Below are 14,982 nucleotides of genomic sequence, written 5' to 3' on the forward strand. Positions count from 1 at the left end.
AGGCCAGTGCCAGCACTGCCAGGATCCACCTGCACTCACTACCCAGCACCTCTCAAGCACCCATCTAACATTTTCCATAGGGGCTTCTGAGCCTGGTTTTGTTCTCATCGAGTCAAAGGGGGAAGGATTTGGGTCATTGTGAGCTTTTGTCAGAAAGGTTCCATAAATTAGCTCCTCTATTTGAGATGAAAGGAAGAAAGAGGTCCATCTTTATTTCCCCCATTCACCCGCTGTAATTACTCGATCTCATCCCTGTCTGCTATTCACTGGCTCTCAGCAAGGCCCCAGCAGCAGGTCACAGGTCAGTGTGGAGGACAAGCCTCTGCTTCCCTGAAAAGGATTGAAATGTCCTAAGTGCAGCTTCAGCAGCTTCCAGAAAGTACCCAATCCTTCTGAAAAAGCAGGTTTAGTGAACTGCACAGGCAGGGCCACGGCAAGGAGACCCCGGGCCTGGAAATCACTGCTCCCACACTTTCTTCTCTGAATGTCACTTGGTTTGTTCAGAGTCTCAAGAGGACAGTTAGTGTATCTCAGATACTTTTATTGGGCAGTGCTTTATTCTTCAGGATTATATAGCAAGGGTTTTGCCTTGTGGAACGTCATATCTACTTATCTGATATCCCTATATCTTAAACTATTTTTAACTTAATGCATAATTTTGCTGCTGCTGTTGTTAATGGTCACAGGGCTATTGTACTTTTCCCCCTAAGGCCTGGGAGAGCTTACATGTACATTTCATATTAGCAATAAATGAAAAAAAGTCAGCTATAAGGGCAGGCTGAGAGACACAGATGTTGTTGTCTCTCTTTTAGCAGCCCCCTTTTACAGGGGAGGCTGGCTCAAAGGAACTAACAAACAGCTGTTTTCCAGGTCCAAAGGAGAAGAGAAAAAACCCACACTAATCCCAAATTCTTTTTGCCGTAGATTTAGACAGGTCAGCAGTAGGCAAGCATTGAATGCCCACATACCTGATCTTACAAGGAAGGAGATTCCCGGGTCAGGCCTGACAAGCGCAAGAGAAGTAGGTTCATCTTTCTTCTCCCTGCCCTATTCTGAAGGGGTAGGGGCGGGCCATGGGGGAAAATGCAGAGTAGCTAGTTGGAATCTTGAATGCCTTTGAACTGCCACAGCATTAGCTGCCAAAGCTGATCTGCTGCTTCCCCACTATGCTACACAATGTACCAAAACCATAACGAGGCAGGCTTTGATGGGAACTCTCCCATTTACCTGGCCATGAGAGCAATGCTCGCTCTGCAAGAGCCATACTGCAGATGCCAAAAACTTCTTTAACAGCTCAATAAATGTTATCTTTTTCTCTTCATATTACAAGCCAGAACTGGGCTTGGGTATTAGTGCATTAAGGTTAACACACATAGCATTCAGTCAACAGAGCTAGTAAGGAAAATAAGAAGAGTATAAGAAAACACTTAAGAGGGTTTGATTTTCCAAATTGAAGTTTAGTGCTGGAAAGTGCCAGATGACAGTGGAAATTCTCCAGAAACAATTCTCTTTGGAAAAAAAAAAAAATCAACTTTTCCCCACTCCAAAATCCATTAAACTGTCTTGCATACAGTTGACATATATTGTCTCTTTTTTCACATTGACTTTATTGAGGTTTTCCGTTACTCTCAGCAGTCAGCACTTTTTAGTACTTCTAAATGCATGATAAATATGATACTGGGCAAGAACACAACTTTGATCAAATGCTTCAGACACAAATAGCGTAGTGATCATTCTTTCCATAACACGAATAAGTTACTCACAGCACAACTGATTCTTCCCTTGACTTTAGTCAGTAGGCTTACTGCATCTAACTCAGGGTGGTGAAGAAAGCATCTCCAAAAAGAAAACTGGAAGTAGGAAGAGAGATTTGAGCTCTAAGTTGTACTGTTGCCTGTGGTATACTGTTGTTGCTATGTCCTTTAACAGGAATAGCTTTCTGGTGAAGTTATGCAGGAGCTGCCTGCTGATCTACCAGTTATCAAAACAATTCTGTTCATTTTAATAGTTGCCCCAAGTCTTCAATCATAACTACACTTGCTCACCCCAGCCTAGAGAAATGTTACCTCCATCACTTACTTCAGACATCACATGACATATTCTAAGCTCATCTTGCCCATCATCAAGCCTGAAACTTGCATGCGCTTCCACAGTCTTTGCTAAATCACTGCCTTTCCAGTATTTGCTTCCCCACTGATATTAACAGCATTTAGAAAAGTTTGAGAGGTTTCTCCCCAGCAGAGGCTGCTGTTTGCTGCATTCTTTTCTCCCAATATGAGGATTTTTATATTTCTCTTCTTCTGAGCAAAACAGCACAAATTCCAGAGTGCTCTCACATAGAACTTGTTTCTATTACAGCTCTGACAGTCAATCAGAGTTGAGCTGTGGTCATGCCATCAGATTGTACTGGAAGAAACATTCGTGCTGTCAGAATGCAATCTAGAAGCATTTTAAGAACAGGGTTGGCCATAATGCTGCCTCCCAGCTCCACCTTCCCTGCAAAGTACTGCAGCAAAGAAGAGTTACCAATTCATTTCTTTGTTGCTTCAAGGTAATGTTCAGAAAGCTATTGGTCCTCTGAGATGTTTATGAGAAGTGGAGATAAGATTTAAAATTTAGTTGAGTCTCCATCCATTAAGACAACGAATGTGAAAATAAACTGGTTCAAACCAAATGCGATGTAAACAGCTTGTAGACAAACTGTAATTAGTTCCAACTGACTGATTTAAATTAATATAATTCCATGGATTCCATGGTAATATCCCCTGGATACATACCACCTATGTATTCACATGCCATTTAGGGTACACACTAAATATGCTACCAAATATTTGTATTTTCTTTCTAAATATGAACCCAAACTATTGTCTGTTCTGTGAAGAAAACCAGCGTTCTCAGCCCACTAAAACAAAATTAAAACAAACCCCACTTATGTTACAGATTTGCTTTAAAAGGTTGTTTGGGAATCTTTGTCTGTTGGCTTTTCACCTGCAAAGGCTCAGATCCCCATTTCTAGGGCAAGACAGCAGAGTGAGCAGATGCTTGCTGCAGAGCACTGAAAAGAATCCCAAGCTCTCCTGGAATAACACACTGAAAATGCATTTTCTTGGTCTTTTTCTTCTTCTGCCCCCCTCAAAAAGAACTCATAGTACTAGTTTTATGCAATTAAAAGATATCCAAGACACACCAGGAGAGGGGAAACCCGCACTTTTTAACAGACACTACTCTTGTCCTGTTTAGGTAATATGATTCCCCCTTTGACATTTAATTAAGGATTTAAAGTTTCATGTTCTGCAAGGTATTTTACAACACAGTGTTCTACTTATGCATATAAAACCTGTTTTCAATTCAATATACTGTAAGTCAAAACCAGCAGTAATCTAATGGACAGTTATTCCCCCATATATGATGCTAACATGTCAATGCAAATTTTTTCTGTTGCTAATTATAGGGCTTAGTGGTGAGCATATAAAAGCCTACAAAGAAGCATAATAACATTTCCTTTGACAACTGCCCCTACTGCCAGATTTGATTCAGAGGAAAGAGTGAAGGGACCAGCAAAGAGACAGGCAGACAGACAAGCCCCACAATGCTTCTGTGAGCTTCATTTCTCTATTGGGTTTCCAGAAGAGCAACTCAAATTTCACATCCTCACCACCAAGCATCTTTTAGTTTTAGACAAAATCACGTCATTGCAATTCCCCCTTACACTTACAAAGATGAAATATCAGCTGGAGCACAGGACTAAATCTGGCTGAATTTCTAAGAAGGGCAAACCCCTGTAGATGTTGAAACTGCAGGAACCACATAGGCTGTTCACCCTGCTCTCAGGATCACTTACCTCTCCCCAGCCTACAGCCATCACAGGAGCATGTCAGAGGAACAGAAGTTTAGGCAAACTCCACAAGCATATCCTCAGTGTGTCTTCCAGGCACAGAGGACAACCCAGCTCAACTCCAAGGAGCCAAGAAGAGAGAGATAATTTCTACCCATGTGCTGATTTACTCCTGCTGGCTGAGCTCACTCCCCTCTCCTCACACCCAGCCAAAGGAACCAGCCATCACCTGGGCTTCCCCATTGCCTCAGATCCTAGCGTAATCCCCATATGGAGATAAGAGCCCTGTTTCCCTAGCCCAGCTCACAGCTTAGTTCCAGGGGTGCTTTGGCAGAGACCAGTGCTGTGTGCTTCAGGAAAGGGAAATGGTGGCAGAGGTGTGATGGGAAAATGCCAATAGAACACTAATGATGTTCAGTACATGAACCTTCCCAGTCTAAGGAACTACAATCAGATAACTGCCTGGGTTTTCTTTTAGTTCTACCTAGACAAACCTGTCATCTTAATTCACCTCCACATGAACGGAATAAGAAGTGTGTTTTTGTTGTGTTAGAGCATTATATACACTATCAGCTTTGCTTCATGCCTTCAGTATAAGCTTTTTTTGTCTGCTGCTGTGTGTTTTGCATCATTTGGAGAGAAGTTCAAGGACACTGGACAATAAAAAAAAAAGCACAGTGTGAAACTCCAGGGGATGGTGTGATCAGGGACATTACTTTTAAAACAACTGAGATAGAGAAAGCACAATTTCCTCAGCATTTAAATGCTTAGAAGTTTCTTATTTCTTCACAGTATTTTGGCAGACAATGTCTGTACTATTAATAAATTCCTCCTTTTCCTGGAATATAATAGAGCACTGAGTAACAGTGGACACAACAGCATTGATAGAATAGTGTAAAATGGATGCATGTCAAGACATTGCTTTTGATTTGTTCTTTGCTACAAAAGATGATGGGGAATTGTTATCCCAAAAGCACTTTGCACAGGAAACCAGGATGTGGCTGTAATAGACATTAATCCCCTAGGACAAAGTTAAGGAGGAAGTCAAGTACAGTAAATTGCAGTGGCTGGACAGAATTCATTCGAGGTGTCTGACAGCTACAGTAGGTCCCGGAAATTGTAACACAACTTACACCCATCCCTGTGCAAAGCCCCAGATTCTACTAGAGCTCTGACTTATGGGTCTTAAAGAGGTTTCTGGAAAAGAAAGCTCTCAGGCTTCTATAGGAATTTGACAAACACACAGGCATGGCATAGCTGTAAATTACTCAGATTTGTAACTTATTTTCTGTTCATTAAGTGTCAAGTAAATATTCTTGTGCACTAAAATTCAGCTAATATTTAAGGTCACTGAAAACACTCCATTCCTCCTGTAGTCATAACTTTATCAAAAAGAAAGCGGTTAGCTCTGTTAAGTGGCCCAACCCATCAACTTTTGTCATGTTGCTAAGCCACTCTGCTACACTTTCCTTATTGCAAAAAGTCTAGAGACTGAACTGCAATCAATACAGAGCAATCCTGCAACTTCTGCTTTCACACTGCTTCTCTGCACACCCTGATGGCTCTCAAATCATCATCATGCTCTCAGGAAGTTTAAATGTCAGGGATAATTAATTAAGATGGTTTCTTTTCTCTTATTAATCCCTTAAGTACTTAGAACCTATTCCCCTTTAATCAGAAGCAGCTGTGGCCAACATGGCAGTAGAGACAGAAAAACATTTCACTCCCATGCGCTTCCTATGACTGCGTTTCTGAAACAATTAAAGTAACTGTTGCTGTAATTCCAGTAATAAGGTTAAACTGTGTCGCTACAATTTCACTTCCCGAAACTCCATCCACCTGAGTCCTGAGTGTATCTGTGATGACCTGTGGTGCACAATGTTGCTCTAGAAATCCATGCCTTCCGCATATGAAGATACTTTCCGAGTTGCAATGGGCTCCACCTAGATACCAAAATTTACAGAAGAACTGAGCCCTTGCCTTTTAACTGTATCACCACTGCTACTGTTCCACATTTTTTACTGAAGTGCCTAACTTTGTTACATCTTTGTTTTGCTTTCTAATGAGTACATCAAACAAAGTAGCATATTTTCCATTAGGAGATTATAATTCAGTTGCACTTACGTCTTCAAGGGAAATAGTATAGGAAGAAAGAAATGAGCATTTAGTATTTGCATGACCATCCAAAACAAACAAAAAAAGTTCAAATACATTTGGCTTCTTTATAAAAGGACCATTAAAAAAACTAGGGGTATCTAAACTACATTGATATTACTGAAATAGTTTTGATCATTGAACTCACCTGTTCTAAGCTTGCTATTTACTGCAAATATCCATCATGGAGTAGAACCTGAGAGCTGGCTTTCACCTGTACAAACGCGATGTGGGTAGTGACTAGCAGCTCTCTTCATGTTCATAAAGGTCTGGAGGTTCACCAGCTCTGCACTGGAGCAGTTTTTACGTACCTGACTTCCCACGCACTGGGCTACAGATGATTTTTTTAATCCTCTCCTAGTGACTGGAATTATTGTTCTTCAAAGTGGATTTACCTTCTGGAGTAGGAGTGCGCAAGCTCCTGGGTATATGAGGTGCACCTGAAGAGGTGCTGGGTCAGCCCCACGTGAAGCTCATTCCACATGATTCAGGAGCGAGACAAACGGGGCTTTGCTACAAGAGCAGGACAGAGCCTGAAATGAAGTTTGTAAGACAATTCTTTATAGAGCTAATGACACCTTTTAGTCCAGTCTCCCTGACAAACCTCCATATGCGTTTTGCTGTATTTATGTAAATGCATTGAGATCATAGAATTCTTGGAAAAAACAAAACAAACCCCAAACATAAGATACATTTTTGGTGAATGTCATGGTTTAACCCCAGCCAGACAGCTTTTCTCTCACTCACCCCCCTTCTTGCCCTCCCCCTATTCCTGGAAGGACAGAGAGGAGAATCAAAAAGAATGTGAATCCCATGGGTTGAGATAAGAACAGTTTAGTAACTACGGTATAACATAAATCACCATCACTACCGCCAATAACAATAACGATAAAGGAAATTACAAGGGAAGGTAATACACCACCTCACCACCAGCTGACTGATAACTCGCCCCCCAGCCCGACCAAGCACCAACCCATACCTCCTCCAACCCTCCAGTCCCCCTAGCCCTTCCGGGTAACTCTCCCAGTTACATCCTGGGCATGACGTTCTGTGGTATGGAATACTTCTTTGGTAAGTTTGGGTCAGGTGTCCTGTCTCTGCTTCCTCCCGGCTTCCCCTCCTCCCTGGCAGAGCATGAGGCTCACAAAGTCGTTGGCCAAACCAAAACATCATTTTTATCAGCTCTGTTCCCAGCCCAAAAGTCAAAACACAGCCCTGCACCAGCTACCAAGAAAGAGAAAAATGACTGCTACTGCTGAACCCAGGACAATGAAGTACCTTCATTTTTTCTCCCACAGATATTTTGGTTAGTAGAAATAACTATTTGCTGGTATAATTCCCATCTGCTACATGGTTACAGTTATGACCAACTAAACATGGTGTTAGGATTCCCTGTTTTATGTTTGATCTACTAATCACATCTTGAGCTAACAATGGGTTTACAGCCACCCTCTACCCATGCACACAAATACTCCTCCCTTAAATCTGAATTACTACAGGATGCTTCTTACACTTCTTAAGCAGAGCATGAAAGCGCTTCCAGGAAGCAGAAAGCCATCACCCCCTGATGTGTAGGTCTGTAACCATCATGTTACTTACAATAACTAATTACTTAGAGCAGCTTTTGTAAAACCTGCAAAAATATACGGAATTATTTTATTTACAAAGTCTGTTGTCTTGTAATCCAAAAGGAAGATAAACATCTTAGACATATGATCCGCTCACACAGGCATCTTCCTGTAACCGCGTGTTAATATTTTTGTCTCCATCGTTGCAACATTTCATAGAATCATAGTATCATAGAATCATAGAATAGTTAGGGTTGGAAAGGACCTTAAAATCATCAAGTTCCAACCCCCCTGCCATGGGCAGGGACACCTCACACTAAACCAGATCACCCAAGGCTCTGTCCAACCTGGCCTTGAACACTGCCAGGGATGGAGCATTCACAACCTCCATGGGCAACCCATTCCAGTGCCTCACCACCCTAACAGGGAAGAATTCCTCCTTATATCCAATCTAAACTTCCCCTGTTTAAGTTTTAACCCAATACCTCTTGTCCTATCACTACAGTCCCTAATGAAGAGTCCATCCCCAGCATCCCTATAGGCCCCCTTCAGATAGCCTTCCAGTAAGGCTGCTATGAGGTCTCCACGCAGCCTTCTCTTCTCCAGGCTGAACAGCCCCAGCTTTCTCAGCCGATCTTCATATGGGAGGTGCTCCAGTCCCCTGATTATTCTCATGGCCCTCCTCTGGACTTGTTCCAACAGTTCCCTGTCCTTTTTATGTTGAGGACACCAGAACTGCACACAATACTCCAAGTGAGGTCTCACGAGAGCAGAGTAAAGGGGCAGGATCACCTCCTTCGACCTGCTGGTCACACTCCTTTTGATGCAGCCCAGGATACGGTTGGCTTTCTGGGCTGCAAGCGCACACTGAAGCCGGCTCATGTTCATTTTCTCATCGACCAGCACCCCCAAGTCCTTCTCCACAGGGCTGCTCTGAATCTCTTCTCTGCCCAGCCTGTAGCTGTGTCTGGGATTGCCGCGACCCAGGTGTAGGACCTTGCACTTGGCATGGTTAAACTTCATGAGGTTGGCATCAGCCCACCTCACAAGCATGTCAAGGTCCCTCTGGATGGCATTCCTTCCCTCCAGCCTTTCCTATCTGCCTATAGAGTGCTTCATCCACAGATTCCTCTTGATCAGGTGGTCTATAACATATCCCCACAGTAATATCTCCCATCACTGTTTTCCCTTCAACCCTGACCCACAAGCTCTCTGTTAACTGCTCACCCATCCCCAAAGAGAGTTCCATACACTCCAGCCTATCCCTAACATAAGGGGCAACTCCCCCTCCACGCCTGCCAGGCCTGTCTTTTCTAAAGAGTCTGTAACCTTCCATTCCAACACTCCAGTCATAGGAGCCATCCCACCATGTTTCTGTGATGCCTATTATATCATACCCCCATAGACAAGCGCACAACTCTAATTCCTCTTGTTTGTTACCCATGCTACGGACATTTGTATAGAGGCATCTGAGCCGAGGTCCAAACAAAGCCAGCTCATTGGCTGGAGCAGCCGGAATATCTCTGCATTGGTCCAAGCATTTATTGTAGGTGCTGGTAACTGACTGGGAGTGTTGGGATGGAATGATGCCCTCCTCCCCCAACACATCTAGTTTAAAGCCTCCTTGACCAGTCTGGCAAGCCTTCTACCAAAACTGCCCTTTCCCTTGGACCAGCTCCACCAGGCCCTGCTAGACCTGGCCTACAAACTTGGGTCCCATGTTCAAGACACCCAAACCCCTGACTATGACACAACCCTTTTAACCATTTATTAACCTGGCTAATTCTCCTAGCTTTTTTTTGGTCCTCCCCTCTATCCTGAGAATAGACAAAATGACTATCTGAGCTCCAGAGCCCTTAACCACCTCTCCCAGGGCTCTGTAGTCCTTCTTTATGTTCCCCAGGCTACTACAATCTATATCCCTAGCACCCACATGTATCACCAGAAGTGGGTAATAGTCCGTGGGGCTTACCAGAGCAGGCAGCCTCTCTGCCACATCCCTGATCCGTGCCCCTGGTAGGCAACACACCTGCCTTGAGACCGGGTCAGGCCGACAGACGAGTGCTTCTGTCCCTTTCAAAGTAGAATCCCCTACTACTACGACCCGCCGCATTTTCCTGGCAGCACCAGTAGAAATCTTCCTTACTAGTGCATCAGCCGGCTGTTTCTGGCAGAAGTGCTTTTCCTCATGAGCCCCCTGCAGGACAGCAAAGCGGTTCTGCGTGGGGACAGCAGGTTTAGGAGGAAGTCCCTTGCTTTTAATTGTCCTTTTCCTCCTTTTTTTGTTTTTTTTTTTTTTTTTTTTTGCCACCAGTTCCCAGCTTCGCGGGTTAACGGCCTCCTTCTTTCCTCCGTGAGCTACAGGGGAAGCTTGAGGACTCTGCACAGTTTGGGCCGGGAGCAAGCATTCCTGCTTCCTCTCAGCTACCCTGGCATCTTGTAGCCTATAATAGCATCCTGCAGCTCGATCACCTGATGCAGGAGGGCCTCCACCAGGAAGCACTGAGTGCAGTCCTGCCCATTGTGCACCCTTCCCTCACCAGACCAGTACAGGCACTCTCTACACCCTGAAGTCTGCACTGCAGCCTCCCCTCTCATCTGCTCTGAGTGCCTACGGTGGCCACCGCCGGACCAGCCAGAGCAGAGCTCCCAGACCAACCCCTGGTCGTAGGGCAAGTGCGCACCATCCCACGCGAACTGCCTCGACCCGTTCTGGTCGCTCGCGCTCCCTGGGGCAGGTTTTTACCCAGTCAGGGCTACCGCCGTTGCTCCTGGCTCTGCCCCCTGCAGCTGAGCTGCCGGCTCCTGGGCAGGTCCTGTCGAGGACTTGAGGCTCCCTCGGTGGCTCTTGTTGCTCTGAGTTGAGGCTCCTGGACGCTGATCTCCCCCCGCTCCGGTGTTCAAGGCGTCCTCTCTCGAGCTACTCACCTCAGCAATTCCATGTCCATTCATTTGGAAGCTGACCCTGCTTTAGAGAGGCAGAGATCTCAAACTAAGTAAGTCTGCATTTTTTATAATTTACCCTATCAAAATGTTCTGCACGTATTCCTTTTATTAAAAGAAACAGGACATCCAAAAATTCAAACAAGTTCACAACTTTACACCATGCAGGCACTGGAGTTACGAGGATATATATTTCTCCTTTAGCATGCATTTTACTACATGGAGAATGTTTTGTATTTTTCTAATGACAGAATCATAGAATAGCTTGGGTTGGAAGGAACCTTCAAAGGTCACAGAATCCAAACCTGAGTCCAAGACCCTTGCAATGAGCATATATTCAGCTTTCTTGCTGTCTACTGTATTTTTTTTTCATGGTGTAATCTGTTCAGTTGCCAGTATTTGACACTCAGCTACTAAAATGTTGTGAGATTTTAAATGTGTATTTATGTTTTAGCTGCTGAATCCCAGTTTTACCTCAGTAGACTCGCAGCTGATCCTACATATCATTTTGGTTTATCAAACCAGTGGTTTTGAAAGCTGTTCCAACTAACACTTGTAGTTAAACTACAGCAGCTACAAGAGGACTTCCTAATTTCTACCTGTGATGACTAACATTAAATCAGATTTAGATGATAAACCACATCAGCTCTAACAGAAGCCAGTGTGCTGTCTCTTGCAGATGAGTGGCCTAAAGGTATTTTACACTTATTTATATAAATTAGTAAGTATGTCTCACCTCAGAGTGATGTTTTCAATAATGCAAAACTGACTGAACCACAAGACATATCGATGTAATATTAAACACTGGATTTAAATTCACAGAAGCAGGAATGCTGACAACACAGCTCAAACTTGCAGTTGTTTAACTGCAAGTTTTGAGACTGCATGTGCTTGAGGAGAGAACTGCTTGGCTGACGCAAGGATGCTCTGTCAGGATATATTTAGAAAGAAAATGAAGTGAAACAAACCAGCAAAACCCAGATTCTGACACCTCTGACTGCTTGAAAATTTAAGCCAAAGCTCTATTATTGTACGTAGCAGAGTGTTGTTCAATTCAATAAATGGAACAGAATCCATTTTTTGTTATATTTAGTTAAAATATACTGTTTGCACATAGCAAATTTCAAGAATTGCCAAAGCACAGAAATACAGGTACCATCTACGAGTCTCAACAAATCACAGACAGGACTAATACAAGTGCCTCTTATAAAGGCTTCCCAATGCTTCTCAACATGAGACCGTGTTTTACTGTACTTGCAGCTACTCAATTTTGAGGTATGAACTGATTTTCCTACATGAGGTGTCGTGTACCTCACATATTGCTGTGTGGAAAGGTTAATCCATAACAGCTCAATCATTCCACAGATAAGACCAAGAACAGCATAGATTTCAGTGTAATATGGTTATCTAAAGAAGAAAAAGTTACGGTTCAAAATGCAACATTATATTTAAGTATTGGCCAAGAAAAATTAAAGTAATTATTATAATTGTAGAGTCAAGCAGTCAGGTTGGGAAACACCGGAATTAAGAGTCAAGGACCTACCAAAAGGTGCAGGAGGGTGTGTGTACTATTTCACCGAAGACTCACACCAATGATGGTAACAGCAACATGGCTTTGTAAACATGGTTTCGAAATCTCCCATTGAAAAACACTAAGATAGGGGCTTCTAAGAAACTTACCAAAATGAAATTTGGGATATTCTCTATGGGATAAATCTCTAGAAATTTCAGGTTAGTCAGCCACTTAATACTAAATTTATGGTGGCAAGAGTAGAAATAAAGCAGCCACCCATGTCCCAAAATCAAAAATAAAATCCACACAAGTTTTTATCTATTTTATTTAGAAATAAAATAAAATGTGACATTTCATCTAGAAGCCACTGACATACGATGTGGCAAAATCAAACATGGAGATGTGGTTTTAGCTTTCAGATTCCTCTCAAATAGCTTTGGGCAAGCCCAGATACACCAGAGGACACATCTGTTTAAGGCAGTCGCTGGAGTTCGAGCTTATCAGCAGATGGTGCTTCAAAGACGTCATCTTCAACACTTTCTTCTATTGGCTTCATTTTTGTGGAAGTTCTCAGATAGGGAGATGTCCGGCCTGGGCCTGTCACAGTTACAGGGAAATTACAAATTAATTTTACAACATACACCTACTACATACATCTATTTGGTACACAGTCTGCTAATCCTGTCCTAGTTCCCGCATGAGAGGATTTTATAAGTGAAAGCTTCTTTGTTATTTGACCACAGGTATCAGGAAATCCTAGATGTGGGACAGCCATGCTGCAATGAACCAGCAACATCTCCAAGGTTCAAACCCTGTGGCCAGGCACAGGCACAGTATTCTCCCCAGATTGAGGGCAAATCCTGACTTCTTGAGGTTGCCCAATGCCATGCTCCTGGCAATTGTTTTCTTACTGTTACTCACCCACTAATTCTCCATCATGAACAACACCATGAACGGCTGCCTGATGTACAAAGGGGAAGTACACCTGCATGCTTGCCTTGGCTGTGAAAGAATTCCTCAGTGTACTGGGCAAACCTCAGGTGGGTACATGATCACAGCCCTAACTGCCTTAAAAGCATGATAATGTAAAACTCAGAGAAAATATAATACCCCCATAAAGAACCACAAAGAAAATAAGATTAACAGGTGAAAGTCACTTTTGACTGACAGTGATTTAATTCCTCCAAAGCAGCAATTCATAGAGCTGGCCAGAGCGGGATGCACACCACAGCTATTGCTGGTAAAACACTAAAAGGAGTTTTTGTGCTCCAGAGGTAGCTGCAAGCTACCTCTACTGTTGTCACGTTTTCAGCATGAGGGCTAAACCAGAGAACTCCCTTGACATCAGCCAAGCAGGTTTATTTTCTATTGTTCACTCTGAAATTGCATATGTACTTGGACATTTTTTTCTCTCAGTACTTCCTTCTAGAGTTAGACCACCACAGTGCCACAAGGTTGTAAACAGCTAGTGTATGATGACCAAAAAGATTAGGTACATCTTTGAAACACCATTTGAGATGAAAAGAGCAAGAGGTAGTGGATCTGTCCGATTATTTGTATACAAGCTAAAAATTCAGATTTTCTTGAAAAAAATACTGCTAGCCATAACATACACTTCTTGCAGGGCTGTTCTTACGGCTTTAGAAAAAGCTCATCAGATATACAGTAAAGTACTCTGTTAAGGAAGCCTATTTATGAAGGACTCCTTTGTGTTGCATAAGGATAAAAAAATAGGTCTTATAGGCAAGATCAGTGGGTTAGTATTATTGTATTTTTAAGTCACATTCACACAAACACTGTTTGGAATTAGCTTTTTAGAACTTGTATGTTGAAAAAGTATTAGAGTTTTCTTTTGACATTCAAAAACTTATTTAAATGCCATGATAAGAGATTACTCAAACACATTTTTAAATACTGGAATTGTTAAGCACTTCTTTTCACACAGATGGGTTTTTATGGCCTAAACGAGTGATGACTAGATCATTTAATTGTCTAAATCCAAGGTTTGTGGGTGCGCTTGGACACAAGATTGACTTTGCTGGGAGACAGCAACAAATTGCACTCAAAGGTGAAAGGATGCCTGAAAATACTGAGTTAGTTGTTGTTGTTGTTTGTTTTGGGTTGTTTTTTTTTAGATCTTTTATAAGTTTATTGCCATTTTAGAATTGTTTTCTTCTGTTTAAAAGTGTTTAGTTCTCTTCAGAAGAAGCCATAAGCCTGTTCAACAGGACCCAATGTAAGGACTAGTACTGGCAAGTTATATCCTCATTTTCTCCAAATACAAAAAACTTGTCTGCTGATGCCTCTATCCAGCACTGGACTGGTGTTCAAGAGATTGAGTTAGACCTTGAACCCAGGCCTTCCATACACCTCTCTAGAGGATTTGTGACCAAATACCTATTAAAATGGCATTCCCCATGAAATTTAATTCTGCTTTTAACCACAAGCTGCGTATAACATAGGGAACACACATAATGAGATAATACCAATAAAAATGTTACCAAAACAAAACCTTTTTACATCCCTGTTTAGCTTACAAGTTTGCAAATACAGATTTACTGACCAGCAGGTTGAGTGATCTGAACCAAATAACATAGAAAAAGACTGTATCACTACTAAGTATATGAATTACTATCAAGCAATAGAACTATTGAATAGAAACTAATACTGAAATGTTTCTTAAAGAACTGAAAGTCAGGTGAAGCTACCCTTTTGATCAGGTTGAACTATTTCTGCTTAATCCAAATTTTGGAAAAGAGATACATCAATTTCATTTACTAATAAATTATAAACAGATGGATCATGGATATCAAGCACAAGTAGCACATGATAACAAAACCTCACTTTAATACCTTTTTGAGGATGCTCGCTGAGTTAATGTGATGTTATCAACAGAAAACATCATGCTGCAAACGACTCACTCCATAAGCATTATAGAACTCTTGTTGGTTATTTCCTTAATATAAAAG

General features: G+C 42.3%; 1 protein-coding gene across 2 annotated transcripts in view; it reads right to left on the reverse strand.

Moving 5' to 3' along the window:
- The window catches only part of BVES (blood vessel epicardial substance), a 67,331-nt gene that overhangs the window by 23,914 nt on the left and 28,435 nt on the right, over nucleotides 1–14,982 (reverse strand). Inside the window, exons 7-8 of one of the 2 annotated variants that reach the window (XM_061366732.1) lie at nucleotides 14,866–14,969; nucleotides 12,476–12,610 (exon numbers count right to left, since the gene is read on the reverse strand). In XM_061366732.1, the coding sequence (XP_061222716.1) occupies nucleotides 14,902–14,969 (68 nt within the window). In that variant the 3' untranslated portion in view covers nucleotides 12,476–12,610; nucleotides 14,866–14,901. Of the gene's footprint in view, nucleotides 1–12,445; nucleotides 12,611–14,865; nucleotides 14,970–14,982 lie in introns of those variants that run through there. The other variant, XM_061366733.1, reaches the window with a different exon arrangement.

Source organism: Neopsephotus bourkii, unplaced genomic scaffold (genome assembly GCF_033783945.1).
Source record: "Neopsephotus bourkii isolate Nb327-2 ecotype Australia unplaced genomic scaffold, CSIRO-AGI_Nbou_v1 NB_1358, whole genome shotgun sequence".
NCBI lineage: Eukaryota > Metazoa > Chordata > Aves > Psittaciformes > Psittacidae > Neopsephotus > Neopsephotus bourkii.